General features: G+C 53.1%; 1 protein-coding gene across 1 annotated transcript in view; it reads right to left on the bottom strand.

Annotated features, from left to right (window-relative positions):
• Positions 1–16,674, bottom strand: part of FN1 (fibronectin 1) — a 102,222-nt gene that overhangs the window by 66,333 nt on the left and 19,215 nt on the right. Inside the window, exons 3-8 of the mRNA XM_015424056.1 lie at positions 15,238–15,375; positions 13,832–13,963; positions 12,162–12,299; positions 7,007–7,165; positions 6,070–6,261; positions 3,778–3,957 (exon numbers count right to left, since the gene is read on the bottom strand). Coding sequence (XP_015279542.1) covers positions 3,778–3,957; positions 6,070–6,261; positions 7,007–7,165; positions 12,162–12,299; positions 13,832–13,963; positions 15,238–15,375 — 939 coding nt within the window. The remainder of the gene's footprint in view (positions 1–3,777; positions 3,958–6,069; positions 6,262–7,006; positions 7,166–12,161; positions 12,300–13,831; positions 13,964–15,237; positions 15,376–16,674) is intronic.

The raw sequence follows: 16,674 nt of genomic DNA, 5'->3' as shown, positions 1-16,674 counted from the left end.
AGAGGAAGGGACAGTGCAGAGTGCCCCGGTGTGAGTAGGACCCTGCATGGCCCAGCCTGGCCCGATCTCGTCAGATCTCAGAAGCTAAGCGGGGCTGGCCCTGGCGAGTCCTTGGGTGGGAGACCGCCAAGGAGGGTGGCTGGCTCCGGGTTGGGAAATCCCTGGAAGTGCTGGGAGGGGGTGGAGCCTGGGGAGGGCGGGGTTGGGAAGGGGAGGGACTTGGGGGGAGGGGTACCGTGCCACAGAGTCCACCTCCCAAAGCCTTCCTTCCATTTTCTCGGGTGAACTGAACTCTGCCACAGTTGTCACCCCAGGAGACCTCCAGTCACCCCCTGCCACCAAGGAAGCCAGGGTCACCACGCGCAGAGAGGCCGGCAACCACCCCTGAACGTCTCTCGCCTCCAAAACCCACGGGGTTGCCAGAGGTGGGCCCGCTCCCCCACCACCAGTCTGACACTGTGAACCCGGAATAGAAGACTCTTGCCTTTGTTCCTTCACGATGGGTTCAACATCATTTTTTCTGAAGAATCTGCATTTCTGCTCACATTCCTGACCAGACTAGAAAGGTGCCTTTTGATCACGGGACCTTCTAGGATAAAGTACAGACTGAGGGACTAGGAGACCAGGAGGATAGGACCTGGTTCAGCTGAGGCCGGATGCAGAACATAAGGGAAGCCAATGTTGGATCAGGCCAGTGGCCCATCCAGCCCAACACTCTGAGTCACACAGGGGCCAAAAAGACCAGGTGCCATCAGGAGGTCCAGCAGTGGGGCCAGGACACTAGAAGCCCTCCTCCCACTGTTGCCCCCCCTCCAGCACCAAGAAGACAGAGCATCACTTGCCCCAGACTGAGAGTTCCTATCTATACCTTGTGGCTAACAGCCACTGGTGGATCTCTGCTTCAGATGTTTATCCAATCCCCTCGTATAAAAACATAAGAGAAGCCAATGTTGGATCAGGCCAGTGGCCCATCCAGCCCAACACCCTGTGTCACACGGTGGCCCAAAATGCCAGGTGCCCTCAGGAAGTCCAGCAGGGGGGCCAAGACACTAGAAGCCCCCTCCCACTGTTGACCCCCCCCCCCCCCCCAAGCACCCAGAATACAAGAGCATCCCTTGCACCAGAGCCTTCCCTACTTTACAAGTATTCCGCAGAGTCAGCTCACAGGCTTCCAGGTTTTTGTCTGCAACTACCAGCAATGGCGTCACGCCCATTGTAAGGAAACAGGCCAGCCTTCCAGGGGACACGCACTCTGTGCTGGAGACCAGGTTCCAAAGGCAGCGGCAAGACCACACCCTCTTGATCCGTGCAGATGACTCTGCATTCCCATCACACAACATCACTCTTTTCCCGATTTCATTCTCTCTCCCTCTCTCTTTTTGTGCTACAGTCAACGCAAGACTGACAAGGAGACATTTGATGACAAACCTGTTTTTCCTCAAGACACACTTTACTTGACTGAGGAACAGCCAGATGTTTCCTGTTGGGCAACTTGGCTTCACCTGCCTGCCTGCCTGCCTGCCTGCCAGTTTGCCTTAGGGAATTCCTTAAATTGATTTCACCAGTGACATGTGCAGCGGACTGAAGTTTCCAGTGAACACCATTCCTTGCAGGTTAGTAAAGGGGGTAGGTATACTTTGATTAAATCACAGCACCAAAGGAATGCTAGTTGGATTGGTGCTGGGGGGGGCAACAGTGGGAGGGCTTCTGGTGTCCTGGCCCCAGTGGTGGACCTCCTGAGGGCACCTGGTATTTTAGGCCACTGTGTGACAGTGTTGGGCTGGATGGGCCTTTGGCCTATCCAACATTGGCTTTTCTTATGTTTTTATAAGAGGGAATTGGATAAACATCTGGAGCAGAGATCCACCAGTGGCTCTTAGCCACAAGGTATAGATAGGGACTCTCAGTCTGGGGCGAGTGATGCTCTGGATCCTTGGTACTTGGGGGGGGGGGACAACAGTGGAAGGGCTCCTAGTGTCCTGGCCCCACTGCTGGACCTCCTGATGGCACCTGGTCTTTTTGGCCCCTGTGTGACTCAGAGTGTTGGGCTGGATGGGCCACTGGCCTGATCCAACATTGGCTTCCCTTATGTTCTACATCTGGCCTCTGAATATGAAGGGCTCCTAGTGTCCTGGCCCCACTGCTGGACCTCCTGGTGGCCCCTGGCATTTTTGGCCACTCTGTGTGACAGAGTGTTGGACTGGATGGGCCGTTGGCCTGATCCAACATTTGGCTTCTTTTACGTTCTTATGTCTGGGGCAAGGGATGCTCTGTATTCTTGGTGTTTGGGGTGGGGGGGCAACAGTGGGAGGGCTTCTGGTGTCCTGGCCCCACTGCTGGACCTCCTGATGGCACCTGGCATTTCTGGCCACTGTGTGACCCAGAGTGTTGGGCTGGATGGGCCGTTGGACTGATCCAACATTGGCTTCTCTTACGTTCTTATCGAAACTCTTACGGAGGAACTTCCTAAGAGGCTCTCAGGACAGCAGGCTTTCTGAGCGGTCTGAATAGATCTGGAGATCAGAAATGGGAGGGGGAGAGCCACAACATGCGGATGCTGCGCCACAAGGAAGACCCAGTAATTTGAATGGTCAACATCTGGAGACAAAGCCACATGGGGGGGACTTTAGAAGCATCCCTAATTGTAGCCACCCACCTTCGGGCTGGATAGAGGGAAGAGGCCGAGAAAACGAGGGGCCGTTTTAGCCCGCAGACCCTTCCCTTCCCTTCCCTGCTGGACCACTGAAGTACACCACCGGGGCTCCAGTTCCAGGCGAGGCTTCCCACCTCCCCGAGGCGAGAGGCTGTCAGGAGGAGAGAGAACCCCCCGCACAAGCCCCGTCCCCCAGGAGGAGGCTCCGGTTTCTGCCCTATATGGCCACCTGGCTGAGGCCTCAAGATCTCAGGGTGACATCAGACCGCTCCCAACTCCAGAGGCATCTTTCCCTCCGGCCTAATATGGGCATTCGCTCTACTGGAGGGATGGAAACGTGGCCAAGGAGACAACGTACACACGCACACGCACACAGAGAAAAGCCTCTCTAGATCAAAGAGGCAGGGCTCGTCCCCGTCCCCCCCCCCCCCCGGCCGCCTGCTCCATGTCTAGACACGTCCTCCCTACCCCCAAAAGTCGGAGGTAAGCAGCCAGAGCCAAAGAAGTTACGAGTCTACAAGAGCTCTTCCACCTACATTTATGGGATCATCTGATAAAGCCCAGTAGAAGAATGCAAATATGTAATTGCAGAGCAATTTCCTTAGCCAGTGATTCACGATGAAGAGTAGGTTTGGCTTCTCAGGAGCTGCACAACTGATGCCTGGCGGATCCAAATGGCCTTGCACCAACCGGGGGGGGGGAGGAGGAGGAGGAGAGGCCTAGCCCCAAGGAGGACTCCAAACTGGCAAAACCCCGTGACAGATGTGGAACAAGGCACGGGCCATAAGAACTTGCCCGAGACTGTCTGGCAACTCTACGGGTGACCCAGGAGCTAAGCCCAGATTTCTTAGGTCTACGGAGAATTTGCCCCAGATCCAGATCGCCCCATCGCCCCACTCTTCCCTTCTGTCTCCCCTGCTGGGCCACTGAAGCGGCTCAGCAACATTCCCCCACACACACACTTCCCCTCTCTCCACTGAGCCTCCGCTCACAGTTACACCAATGGCCGAATTCAGAGAAGCATTGCCAGAATTACTGTTGTTCGGTCTGTTGCATTCTCCTCCCGACTGCCAAAATCCGGGCCTCGTTTCTCCCCAAATACGCCTTTATTTTAAGGAGCTTACCATTTTGTTCTGTACAGAAAGAGTATCTCTTTTCCTGGTCAAAGTCGGAGGTGGTGCTGCACCAGAGCGTCCCGTCCGTGCGGCCTTCCGAAGTGCACGAGTAGAAAGTCCGCCCGTTGTAGGTGAACGGGAACACGCAAGGCTCCCCGTTGGAGTTCCCACCGTAGGTCTGGGTCACAGCTTTGAAACAGAACAGAACTTTGCATCAGGATCCCGCAGCAGAGCCGCAAATACAAGACCGCGAAGGAGCCTGATCTCTCTTTGCCGTAGCTCTGGCTACCCCTTATTCAATACGACTCAGCATTCAGAAGAACTTCCACAGCCACCGGTCAGAGAGGCCAGTATTCTCCTCTGACTGAGTACAGAGCCTAGCCTACATCACAGGGTGGTTGTGTGGAGAAAATGGAGGAAGGGAAAACAATGTCGGCCCCTTTGGGTCCCGGGGGGGGGAGAGAGAAAGGTGGGGCACGAATGAATGAATGGAATGAATCAATCAATCAATGCAGAGGTCTTGAGGCTATGGGATCACAGCCCGCCTAAGCCCAGCCAATGGGTGGAGGTGAGATTTGAACCAGGACCCCGACGCTTTTAAGCACAAGGCTTATTTTCATCCAGCGGGGCTAATTCCTGCGGAAACTGTTTGGTTCAAACGGCTCGGCCATGCAGCTCAGCACCGCTGGCTTGACTGCCGCCTCTCCCGTTCTGCTCCACTGCGGAAACCCAGCCACGGAGACACCCGGAGGAGGGCTGGAGCGCTGTTCTGGCCGCTCGGCCCGGATCCTGCCTCTCTCCCCTCCAAGCAGGCGGAGGAGCCTTCCTCCAGCAGAAGAACCACTCTGTTTATTTGGAGCGCTCCTAAACCATGTCTCCGGAGAACCGGCTCTCAAAATAATAAAACATAAAGCCCAATAAGAGCTATCAGTCAATAAGCCTTCAAAAGCCAAGATCAAAAACGCAGCTAGACCATAGAAACAGCACCGCTTAAGTCGCTGAGCTGCTTAAAGCAGGTCTCAAAGCCGTTCTTGGTCCATGTCAGACTCCTAATTAAGCCTGGGGTAAAAAGACGCCTAAAAAAAGAATGAAGTGGGCACAGGGTGAGCTTCGAGGAAGGGCGCACCGAAGGCAGGGCTCATTGTGAGGCTCCTCTTAGCTGGCAGGCTGGGCAGGGGAAGGGAAGGGGGCAGTGGCCGGCTACAAAGAACCCCTAACCCCCATCTTGCCCCTAATGATGGCCTGGCTGCTGTGTTTTGAAACCGGTCAAGTTTCTGGGCAAAGGCAGCCCCCCCCGCCCCTGTAAAGCACGTTACAGTAGTCTAGCCCAGACAGAGTGGGAGCACAGACGGTCACGGCCAGATCGTGACTTTCAAGGAATGGCCCCTGGCTGGCCCATCAGCCGAGGCTGATCCAACGCACGGTGTCCCACAGGGGAGAGACCTGGGCCTCCTCCCCCAGACCCACCAGACTCAGCGGCTGAGGAGAAGCAGGGTGTCACCCCCACACTCCAGATGCCCAGATGGGTCTCCCCCAGCGGCTTCACGCGGGTGACGGGGCACAAGGCGTTGGAACCCTGCAGCACCAAAGCCACACGGCTGGGCGGCCGCAGCCCCACCGCCTTCTGGGACCGGTCAGCCAAGGAAGAGCAGGACCACCCATGGGCCATGCCCCCTCCCCCAACACAGCCAGCCAGCCCTCCCCCCCCCGAAGGACGCCCCGGGCTAGCGCGTCAAAAGCCACCGGGAGAGGCAGGGGGGCACTTCCCCACCACCACTCTCCTGGTGAAGAGCCCGAGCTGTTGCCGTCCCAACCCCAGACCGAAATGGGCCCAAAAGAATCCAGCCCCTCCAAGACCACCAAAAGCTGTGCAGCCGCCCCCTCCTCTAGCCTCCTGCTCAAGGACGGAACGTCGCCCACCGGGAGGTCGTTGTTCAAGTCATTTTGGGGTCCAGGGATGCCTTCTGCAGGAGGGGCCGCACTCCCCCACGGGCAGGCTTCTATTACCTCCCTGACCCACTTGCCCGGCCTAGCCAGGCGTGACACCGAGAGCCACAAAGAGGATCAAGGCGAGACACGGTGGGCCGCACACTTCTAACACGCTTCTCCTTGCATTGGAGAAAGGATCCTGGGGCTGGAGGGATTTTTTCCCGGCCTACGGTGGGATGCTGGCCCTTTTCAAACTCCTGCTCCCACTGAGTAGCTCCCCTGTGTATTCCGCCGACCACCTCTGTGTTCTGCAACCTGAGAGTCTCCCCCCCCCTCTCTCCTCTACCCGGGAGCATGAGAGTCGGCCCGTACCTGTTTCCTGGCAACTGACGCCGTTGCCCAGACACGTGCAAAGCATGTGCTGGCTGCCCTGCGTCTTGAGCCACTGCATGCCCACGGAATACACCATGCCGTTGTCGGTGACGCAGTGCCCGTACGGGGCGGGCTGGGGCTGAGGCTGGTAAAGGGCAGTCTGCACGTCGGTGAAGGTGGTTGATCCAGTTCCTAAGGCAGAAGACGGAAGCAGACTGTTCAGTCGACAGAAGAAGAAGCAGGAGGAGGAGGAGGAGATTGGATTCATACCCCCCGCCCTTCTCTACCCAAGGGAGTCTCAGAGTGGCTGACAAACTCCTTTCCCTTCCCCTCCCCACAACAGGCACCCTGGGAGGAAGGCGGGGCTGAGAGAGCTCTTGACAGAAACGGCTTTTTCAAGAACAGCTCTTATCAGAACTACGGCTTGCCCAAGGTCATCCAGCCAGGTGCAAATGGAGGAGTGGGGAATCAGAGTCCGCGCACTTAACCACTACACCAAACTGGCTCATTAAGATCTCTGCCACTGAAAAGGCACAGCTACCCTTCCAACACAGCATCTTGAAAATGGCTTCTTTGACATTCCGCTGTGTCCCCCACCCAAACATGCCCTCTCTCACACATCTTAGCAAAGGAGTACATTCCCCTCAGACAGGAAGCTGGCTGGCGTGCCACGCCCAAAGGTTGGCTCCCGTGATCCCAAGGGTGGGATTCTGTGAATGGCTGGGGGGGGGATAACAAACCAACTGGCCCTCGGCCATCGCAGTTCATAAAGGGGGTGTGTGTGTAGGAGTGTGGGTGGGGCAATTTGGACACTTAACGCAAAAGAAACAATTTGACGAAAGTGCCGGGAGTCCTCATGTGCCTTTTTGGTGAGTGGCAACACAGAAATGTGACGCATGCAGGTCTCATGATCCTCTCCCAGCCAATCACCACTCACCGATTCCCGTGGCTTGCAGGGAGGCGTGTCTCTCGCATTTCCACTCCCCTCTGCCGTTCCCTGTGCAAATGCACTGCAGGAGGTTTCCTCTGTTATCTTTCTTGCTCCAAGTGTCTCCGATTCTGTAGGACGTCCTGGTGTCCTGGTCATTGCACCTGTCTGTGGAGGGGGGGGAGAGAAATATGCATAGCAGAGGACCCAAGCTAAGGAGACTGAGTCTTCAGGTAGACCGGGCCAGTTAAAGACTGCCGACCTGTTTTAGTTACGGGAAACCAAAGCCAACTTGTGTCTGGATTCATGTCCATTTTCCCATCCTGCAATGGGGGATGAGAGAGGTCTCTCCTCCAGTGACACAGCTGGGAGTTTTACCCAGCAGCCCAGAAAGTGTCGTGATGGAAAACCCTTTCCCTCCAAACATAGAAGGGCCCTGCTGGGTCAGTCCAGCAGCCTGTCTCAGTCAGACAGTGCCCAACCAGTTCCTCTGGAGGGCCAACGACGGGGCTCGGAGGCCGAAGCCTTCCCCAGATGTGGCCTCCTGGCTCCGGGATCCAGAGCAGACTCGTGCCTATGAACATGACTAACTACTGGTCACGGCAAGTACACATGGATGAGTTTTATTAAAAACACCACTTTTGACACCGAAGATGAGCTCTGAAGGCAGGCCGAACAGAGTATGAGAGCAGCGATCCTTTGCACATTTACCTGGGAGTAAGGCTGGACCCACCAATCACTAGCTTTGTGCCACAGCAACCTTCACAACTAAACTGTCTTGTGTTTACAAGACAATCCATGTGCGAGTGAATGTAGCAAAACGATAAGACAGCCCAACATCCAATGCTCTCTGCGTGCAACCTTACACCCAGCAACATAAATGGAACGTACGTGCAACTAAATATGAAAAGGGTTAGGATTTAATTCATTCTTCATCACAGCAGAACTGGTTTTGTGTCCCACCTTGCTTTCACTGCATCCTCCTCTGCCTCCGCCGGCCACCGTCTGCATTACACATTGCGGCATCTCATGCCTTAAACAGGGGAGGGTTCCCTAACCCTCGTCCTACTGCCCCGTCTGCTGCAAGGCCCCCCAATCTTTTTGAACCTGCAGCCACCTTTGCCATTCTGACATGGCGTGGTGGGAACAGCCACAAAATGGCTGCCACAGGAGGCAGACACAGTCACAAAATGGCCGCTGTTTCCCTCCAGCCACATAGTGAAGCTCCTTGTGCAGGGGTGGCCTCTATTGCCAAAGTAACATTTTGAAAAACTTGCACAGCCAATCAAATTCTCCAATGATCGATCAGAAGCCTGGCTGGGCAAAAGCCCCGCCTGGCCCCCCTCTCACTTCCTCAACACACTCGGTGGGCACCGTGACACCCACATGTACCCCACCGGGGGGGAGGGGCTGGTCTTTTGGATGCCTTTCAGTTTTTTGGTTTGTTTTACGTTTGGTAATCTACTTTGAGCCTCAGCCCTAAAGATGGGCAAAGGAAGAAGAAAATAAATACTCCGGGACAGAGGGGCCAAATTTCTGGAGATCAGTAGAAAACAACTTCTATAGTGAACAAAGGGGCATTATAGGGACGGAAACCCTCTCAATACAATCACAATATGTAGAACTACTGGCACATTTCTCTATTAAGAATCTTTACGACATTGAACAGGTCGACTGGGTTAATAATGCATTATCACTGAACACTTTCTAGTGTATGCTAATTGCCAAAATTATAACATTTAAACAAAACTATTATTGAAAATGTTGTATATATCTACAGCATACAAAAGTATTAGCGCTATCTAATCCTGTAGATTGCTGCACATAACTCCGTAGATTGTTGTTCATACTACACATTTTGAGTAAAACCTGCTCTTTCTCTCCATTCCGAAAAGGGAGGGGAAAAACCATAGTTTTTTGCAGTATGCTCCAAAACTTGCCAATTTTGCCACTGGAAAAATTGAAAACGTCCTCAGAATTTTAACATGACACACATTTGTGTATGAAACCCTTGCCTTAAGAAGCACTGCGCTCATTCTACTAGGAAAATGTTCCGTAGGCGCTTCTTTCCGAAGAGTTCCCACATTTTTCCATTGGAAACACTGAAATAAGCTTTGGAGGGAAAATGAGGGAAAATCTTCTATCAATTTTCCCCAGTTTCCCCCAGGCCGTGACACTTCTGCTCTGGGATCAACACAGCAACTGTTTGCTTGCATGAGAAACGACGGTCTAAAACGCCCAGAATTCAGCCTCAGTTCATCCAGTGTGGTTTTACTCACAGCGCACACTATGACAGATGGGAAACCGTGATCCAGAGCCTCAGGCTCTCCCCTCTCACAGACAGCCCAGGCGCTCGCGCTCCCTCTCGCTCTCTCTCTCAAGCCTCGTTACCCCTCATGCACCTCTTCATACAGACAACCACCTAAGAAACACCCCCACCCACTTCTCCATTCGCACAGCCTTTCTGGAAAGCGGGGGGGGAGGGGGGAGAGACCCGTCTTCCCTCTAAGCTGAGTAAGTGTGAGCTAGCTCACAGTCTCTTCGCCTCCGGCTCACAAAATTTCGCCTTAGCTCAGGGAGGATGGGGCTCCAGAGCAAACTAATTTATGTGGTAGCCAAGTGGCTCGCTCACAACTTCAATGCCAGTAGCTCACAAAGCAGAATTTGTGCTCACGAGAAGACTCCACGGCTTAGAGGGAGCATTGAGGGGGACCCGACAAAAACCTTTTCCATCTTCTTCCTCTGCCTGGTGACGGAAACCAGCCATGACCAACAGTGAGCCAGGCTGAGGGCATCCCCCTTCTCCCCCGTCGCAAGATTTGGTAAGGAGGAGACCCCCCCGCCCTCTGCATCGCTCCAGATACTCATCCAGTGTGAGCTCTTTGGCAACAAAGACTCTTCCATGTGGGAAACACATTAGAGAGATGCCAGAGGAGACTGATGGGATGCGTGTCTTTGCCAGGAAACTAGTCTGCGGAGCATGATGCATGTCTGTGGTGGATGGGCACCCTGGGACCGAACTTTCCAAAACATTCAGAGCTGGGAACCCGAAGGCCGAAGGCACGGCTCAGAAAGCTCAAACTGACGCTGGATGGGAATAGCACCTGGTGGACGTCCACACCGTAAGGGGGGGGAGGGGACTCCGTCTTTGTGTGCCAGCAACGGCAGCCTTTGTGAGAAAGTGAAGTGAAGAAGAAAGCTTCTTAATCCAGCCAGGAGAGCATTTCCCCCACTGGATGGCTACCATGCAGGACCTCAGTATTATGAACTGGAAGGGAAGGAGGCGAGAGGAGCCCTGAAGCATTTTCACAGCACTCCTCAGCGGCAGGAGATGAATCCGAAAGGGCAGGGAGGGCAACGACGGACGTATTGCTGTTCTGAGGTCATTAAGCGGAAGGGCCTCACGGAGACTGGCTCAAAGTGGGATGGACAGGAAGGGTCCAGACGGAGTCTGGGAAACTCCGAGTCAAGCAGAGGGTTTGCAGGCACACCCCAAGCAACTGCCTGGACTATACTGGGCACTGTGGGTCGTGGATGAGCTCCAAAACAAACAGAGGGCTGGTAGAGCCCACAGACCAGATGTTGCTCTTCAGCTGGAGTTTTAATCCCAGTCTGCCCACATACCAAACGAGGGTCGTATGCAAGTCCCTAGGTCTCACCTGCGTCCTCAGAACATTACTTGTCAATCAGATTTCTAAGCTGTCTCTCTAGAAACCTGCGTCCTAAGGGGGGGGGGGCAGCTCCCCAGGTAGAGAGATAGATGAGCTGCTTGCCAGGGGCTCCAGGGCAGTTCCTGGGGGTGTGCGATCTTCAAGAAACAATGGATTGGTTATTTTAGCCAGCATTTGTACTAAGCCCACAGAACAGATTTCATTGGAATTTAGAAAAGAATCGTAAATTTCACATTTACATATCAACTTGAACTTCTATATACAGAAGCGGGGGACCCACAAGGACTTGTGGGAGGCCTCTCCTCCCTCCCCCCCCCCCCTATTTCCTCTTTCTCCCTTTCCCGGCAGTCCCCCCCACAGCCTCTCTTCTTTTCCTGCCTCCTACTCTCTTTCCCACCCACAAGCCAACCCACTTTGATCTACCTTCACGGTCTTCAGCTTTCCCCACCGTGGCAGCCACCCCTCAGGAAAACACTAGTTGTGTTGCACACGGCTAGCCACTGGACACATAGTGAGGAACCTGCAATAACTTGCAGGGGGCGCCTCCTGGGGTAGGGCAGGTTATAAATTAAACAAACAAACAAACAAATCTTTTGTCCGCTCCCAAGTTTCAGCTATATTTATTGTGTACTTCTTTTATACCCTGCCTTTCTCCACCGTGTGGACCCAAAGCAGCTTACACCCTTCTCCTCTCCTCCATCTTATCTGAGTTGAGGTAGGTTGGGCTGAGAATGCGCAACCCAAAGTCACCCAGTGACTTTCCACAGAAAAGCGAGGATTTGGGCCTAGCCCTCCCAGATCCCAGTCTGAAGCTCTAACCACTGCCCCACTGGCTTTCCGGAGGCAGCTAGGCCTGGGTGCCATGCAGGCTGGGGGGGGGGGCAGCAAGGAGCCAGGTGGCTGCAGATGGGCAGCTCTGCTCCTGCAGAGTGCAGGGGGCTGGACTAGATGACCTGCAAGGTCCCTTCCAACTCTAACATTCTATGATTCTATGGGCCTGGTTCCAGTGAGTCCTCCCACAAACACCAGAGTAGCCATGGAAAGGGTTCTGCCCGCTCTCCCTTCCATATCCTGACTGAAAGGCTGGCAATACTCTTTCAGTTGCCTAGCAACCGTCACCGAGGGCATTCATTCCTTAAGGCTACAGGCACTGTCTCTATTGTTTTGGGGAGCTGCAAGGCTTATGTTTGGCAGGTAGTTTGCACCTTGAAACAGCCGTTACTTGGAGGAACGAGAGGGCAGGTAAGCAGTGAGGGAAGCCCTTTGCCTCCCTTCAGACACACAAGAGCTTGCTGAGGCTCAACAGTGGTGAGCCTTCATGCAAAGAGACACTCTGGTAATTAAGAAGGTTGTCATTAGAGTTATATACCTCACATTAATATGCAAATCAGCAAGCAACACTGCACATTTCACATTTTTAGGCTCACTCCAGGGAAGTACACTGAAACTTTTGTACACTGTGGCACGGGGCCATACCACGAGCCGATACCTACTCCGGGAAGTGCAGGTGATGCGCCCGCTGCCTTCTCCCAGGCAAGTGCAGTCCACCATCATCCAGCCTTGGTAGGGCTTCTCCCAGATCTCGCCGACAACATAGGAGGTCCCAGCAGAATTGTCATAGCACCGCTCCGCTACAGGAAATCAGTTGGAAAACGTTGGGAGGACAGCGGGAGCTTATTTTGTTCACAGAATTTCATTTAGTGCAAACTAGATGGCCCAAGCGAGGCCAATCTCATCAGATCTTGGCAGCTGAGCAGGGTCAGCCCCAGTTAGTCCTTGGATGGGAGACCCACCAAGGAAATCAACGGCTGCGACACAGAGGCAGGCAAGGGCAAACCACGGCTGCTACATAGAGGCAGGCCAGGGCAAACCACCTGTGCTCCTCTCTTGCCCTGAAAACCCCATGAAGGTCACCGCAAGTCAGCTGCAACCTGACTGTCCTTCCACCCCCACACTGAAAGAAGAAGAGGAGATTGGATTGATACCCCATGGCCCTTCAGTTTGGTGCAGTGGTTAAGTGTGTGGACTCCAATCTGGGAGAACCAGGTTTGATTCCCCACTCCTCCACTTGCACCTGCTGATGTGACCTTGGGTCAGTCACAAGCTCCGGCACAGCTGTTCCTGAAAGAGCAGTTTGTGTCAGAGCTCTCTCAGCCCCACCTACCTCACAGGGTGTCTGTTGTGGGGAGGGGAAGGGAAAGGAGTTTGTAAACCGCTCTGAGACTCCAAGTGAAGGGCGGGGTATAAATCCAATCTCTTCTTCTTCTTCTTCTTCTTCTTCTTCTTCACTACCCAAAGGAGTCTCAGAGCAGCTTACAATCTCCTTTCCCTTCCCCTCCCCACCACAGACACCCTGTGAGGTAGGCGGGGCTGAGAGAGCTCTTCACAGAGACTGCTCTTTTTCAAGGACAGCTCTGCCAGAGTGATGGCTTGCCCAAGGTCATCCAGCAGCTGCCAGTGGAAGAGGAGTGGGGGATCAAACCCAGTTCTCCCAGATTAGAGTCCGCACACTTTCAACCAAATCTTGATCAGAAAGCTGCACACCGAAGAGATACCAGGGATCTATTAATAGCTATTCCAAATAAATGTGGAAAATAAAGAAAAAATGGAATGTGAAAATCTAACAAGGAAAAGGACTCCTGCTCACTGCATGGAGAAATGCGGGTCTGTGCTGCGCCCCTTTTGAATTAATCATACGCATGAAGGTTTCTCCTTTGAAAAAACATCACCGCCCCCAAAACAACTGGCACACCAGGGCTAGAAATCTTCTCCCCGATGCTCTAGATCTCTATGTGCTGGAAACGGTTTTGTATGGGAAGGGGCACAGCAGACCGCCCCGGCCACCCAAGTGACATGGTACGGAACAGGCTCCGGTTTGCTACTTCAGAGAGCGGCAGACCCTCGCCTACCACGGCCGCTACAAGCCAGGCTGTTTCTGTAGTGAGCATTGACAGGCTAAAGACACAAAGACCGACTCCAAGTTGCAGCCTTGAAAAATTTTTATCTCTGAAGTCACTGAGACAGCCAACAATCATCTGCCACAAAGAGCCCAAAAGCTCACGTCTGCATCAAGCCGTCATTGGGAAGAGTCCCACGGACTGAGTCTGAAGCCGCTTGCTGAACGTCTCACAAAGACCCCCCAGCCCCAAAGGAGCCCACCTACCCACGGGCTTGCAAGTCCATTCGCCTTTCCCGTTCCCGAGGCACACACACTCCAGCATGTAGCCGCCCGTCTCGTGAGGCCTGCGCCAGGTGTCGCCGATCTTGTAGGACTGACCCCCCTCATGACAGCGATCTGTGGGGATGGAACAGACGGACCCGCCTCAGACCGAGGCCACGGGTCCACCCAGCCCCAGCGGCCAGGGGTGCTCCACGGCTTGGCTGTCCAAGCTCCCTCCCTCCCGCAGGGGCTGAGCGCCAGAGGCCCTCCGAACCAGAGGCCCCACCGGACTACGGCGCCTCTTGATGAGACCGTGCTCTGGGACACTCTGCCCGAGGCTCTGGGGAAGGACAGGGAGGCTCTTCCCGCATGCCAGCCATCAGGTAAGGGGAGGAGGAGTTTGTCTCCTCTGGTTTGGGCTCTGTGTGGAATGTGAGCATCCGGAGCGGTCAACGCTCTTATTCTGAGGCCAAAATACAAATGACCCAGCTCCACTTGACTTACAGTTCAGTTAAAGGTGTCTAATGACTGCCACATGGCATTTTCTTGTAACATCCAAAGTGTCCTTTACCCACATCCAAGCCCAACGCCAATTATGCTGGCATGCTTTATATATCTGAACAGTTACTGCCGAAAAAACCAGGAGGTTCTTGTTGTTCTGATGCCCCCATGTTCCATTACTGATACTCACTGCTAAAAGTATTTGGTGAAAAATCACCATTGCCTTTTCCCACATGGGAACGCAAGCAAAGAAAGGCTGTTAAAGAGAGGCCAACTTTGTGGTCAAATGCCACTTTACATAGGAAATCTAAACACATCTTCGTGGCTGCACACTGCAAAAGCCAACTGCTTGGTTTCACCCAATAGATATCACCATGGATAATTTTGCTGCCTGAATATTATGTTCGTAGAAGAGAGAAAAACTGTGATCAGGGGAATACATTTTGCAACTAAAGAGTAGCATAACCAAACAGCTCAGGAGGGCACTTTTATAAAAGGAATAAGATTGCAGTCTAGTGCACCATTTGTTATTGGGGGTATCAGCTTGCTTTTCCTGCACGTTTTGCTTTGTAATCCACATTTTGCGTTACGGCACAACAGGCATCAGATTGTTTTTGGTTTGCGTGGTTTTCTAGTTCTGTAATCCTAATCTTATTGCATTGTTTATGTCTTATGCTGTCTGACTGAATTGTTTTTGACATTCTGCAATCCACCTTGTGTTTCAGCGAGAAAGGTGGGTTACCAACGAAGAAGTAGATAAAGAACATTCACAGTTCAAATTCCTTCCTGGCCCGCATAATTCTTTGCACCTGCTGCCCTTCAGTGACGGGAAACCCCTGACTTGTGCAGAGCTGCGGCAACCTGGGGAGTCAGTCCCAAAGCAGAGGCATCGCTTCTCCCTGACATACTTGCGATCGTGCAGCTGATTCTTCCGCGGCCAGCTCCGATGCACGTGCAGTCCCAGATCATGGAGTCCTTGGGACGTTCGTATGTTTCCCCAACTCGGTAAGAAGATCCAGTGTATTTGTCAAAGCAGGTTTCTTCCGCTGAGTAGAAGGAAAAAGAGTATCACCAGGGGTCATTTCCTGCGGGAGCACCCAGGAGCAGAGCTCCAGCAGTAAGGGTTGGGGTACATGGAACAAGCCCCGCCCCCTGCTCCCAGCAGCCCTCAGTCGGGAGGAGCAAGAAGCAGAGCCCCCCCCTGGCCCACCTTCAGGAACAAGCGCTCCCTCCTTTGTGAGGGCAGATCTGCGCTTCCCCCCCCACAGCTAGCAATCAAAAAAAGTCCAGTGACACCTTTAAGACCAAGTTTTATTCAGGTACAAGCTCACCCTCCTCTGTGAGGACAGATCTGCACATTCCCCCCCGCAACAGCTAGCAATCCAAAACAGTCCAGTGGAGCCTGAGTGGTGGGTGTGGCCTTCTGACACACTTCTGGTGATGTCAGGGGGCGTGGTATATGCAAATAAGTTATGCTAAGAGCTCCTGCACCTCTTTTTCTACAAAATGACCCCCGAGTATCATCATAGCGGGAATGCTTTTTAAATTTGCAGATGACACTAAATTGGGAGGGGTAGCAAATACAGTAGAAGACAGAGTCAGGATACGGGATGATCTTGACAGGCTGGAAAACTGGGCTAAAACAAATAAAATGAATTTCAACAGGGATAACTGTAAACGTCTGCATCTAGGTAGGAAAAATCAAATGCATAATTATTGGTTGGGGGAGACTTGTCTTGGCGAAAAGGATCTAGGGGTCTTAGTAGACTACTCACTGAACATGAGTCAGGAGAGTGATGCAGTAGCTAAAAAGGCAAATATCATTTTGGGCTATATCAACAGAAGTACAGTGTCCAGATCATGTGGTGGTATCGCTTTACTCTGCTCTGGTTAGACCTAACCTAGAATATTGTGTTCAGTTTTGAGCACCACAATTTAAGAAGGATATAGACAAGCTGGAACGTGTCCAGAAGAGAGCAATAAAGATGGTGAGGGGTCTGGAGATCAAGTGAAGGAAAGGTTGAAGGAGAGCTGGGTCTGTTTAGCCTGGAGAGGAGATGACTGAGAGGTGATATGATCACCATCAAGTACTGGAAGGGCTGTCATCTAGAGGATGGTGCAGAGTTGTTTTCTGTGGCCCCAGAAGGTGAGACCAAAACCAACGGGTTGAAATTCAATCAAAAGAGTTTTTGGCTAAACTTTAGGAAGAACTTCCTGACAGTTAGAGCAGTTCCTCAGTGGAACAGGCTTCCTCGGGAGGTGGTCGGCTCTCCACCTTTGGAGGTTTTCAGACAGAGGCTGGATGGCCATCTGACAGCAATGCTGATTGTGTGAACTTGGGCAGA

This window comes from Gekko japonicus, unplaced genomic scaffold (assembly GCF_001447785.1).
Source record: "Gekko japonicus isolate JY-2015 unplaced genomic scaffold, Gekko_japonicus_V1.1 scaffold623, whole genome shotgun sequence".
Classification (NCBI taxonomy): domain Eukaryota; kingdom Metazoa; phylum Chordata; class Lepidosauria; order Squamata; family Gekkonidae; genus Gekko; species Gekko japonicus.
The sequence above is the reverse complement of the archived record's forward strand: the minus strand, read 5'-3'. Positions and strand labels throughout refer to the sequence as shown.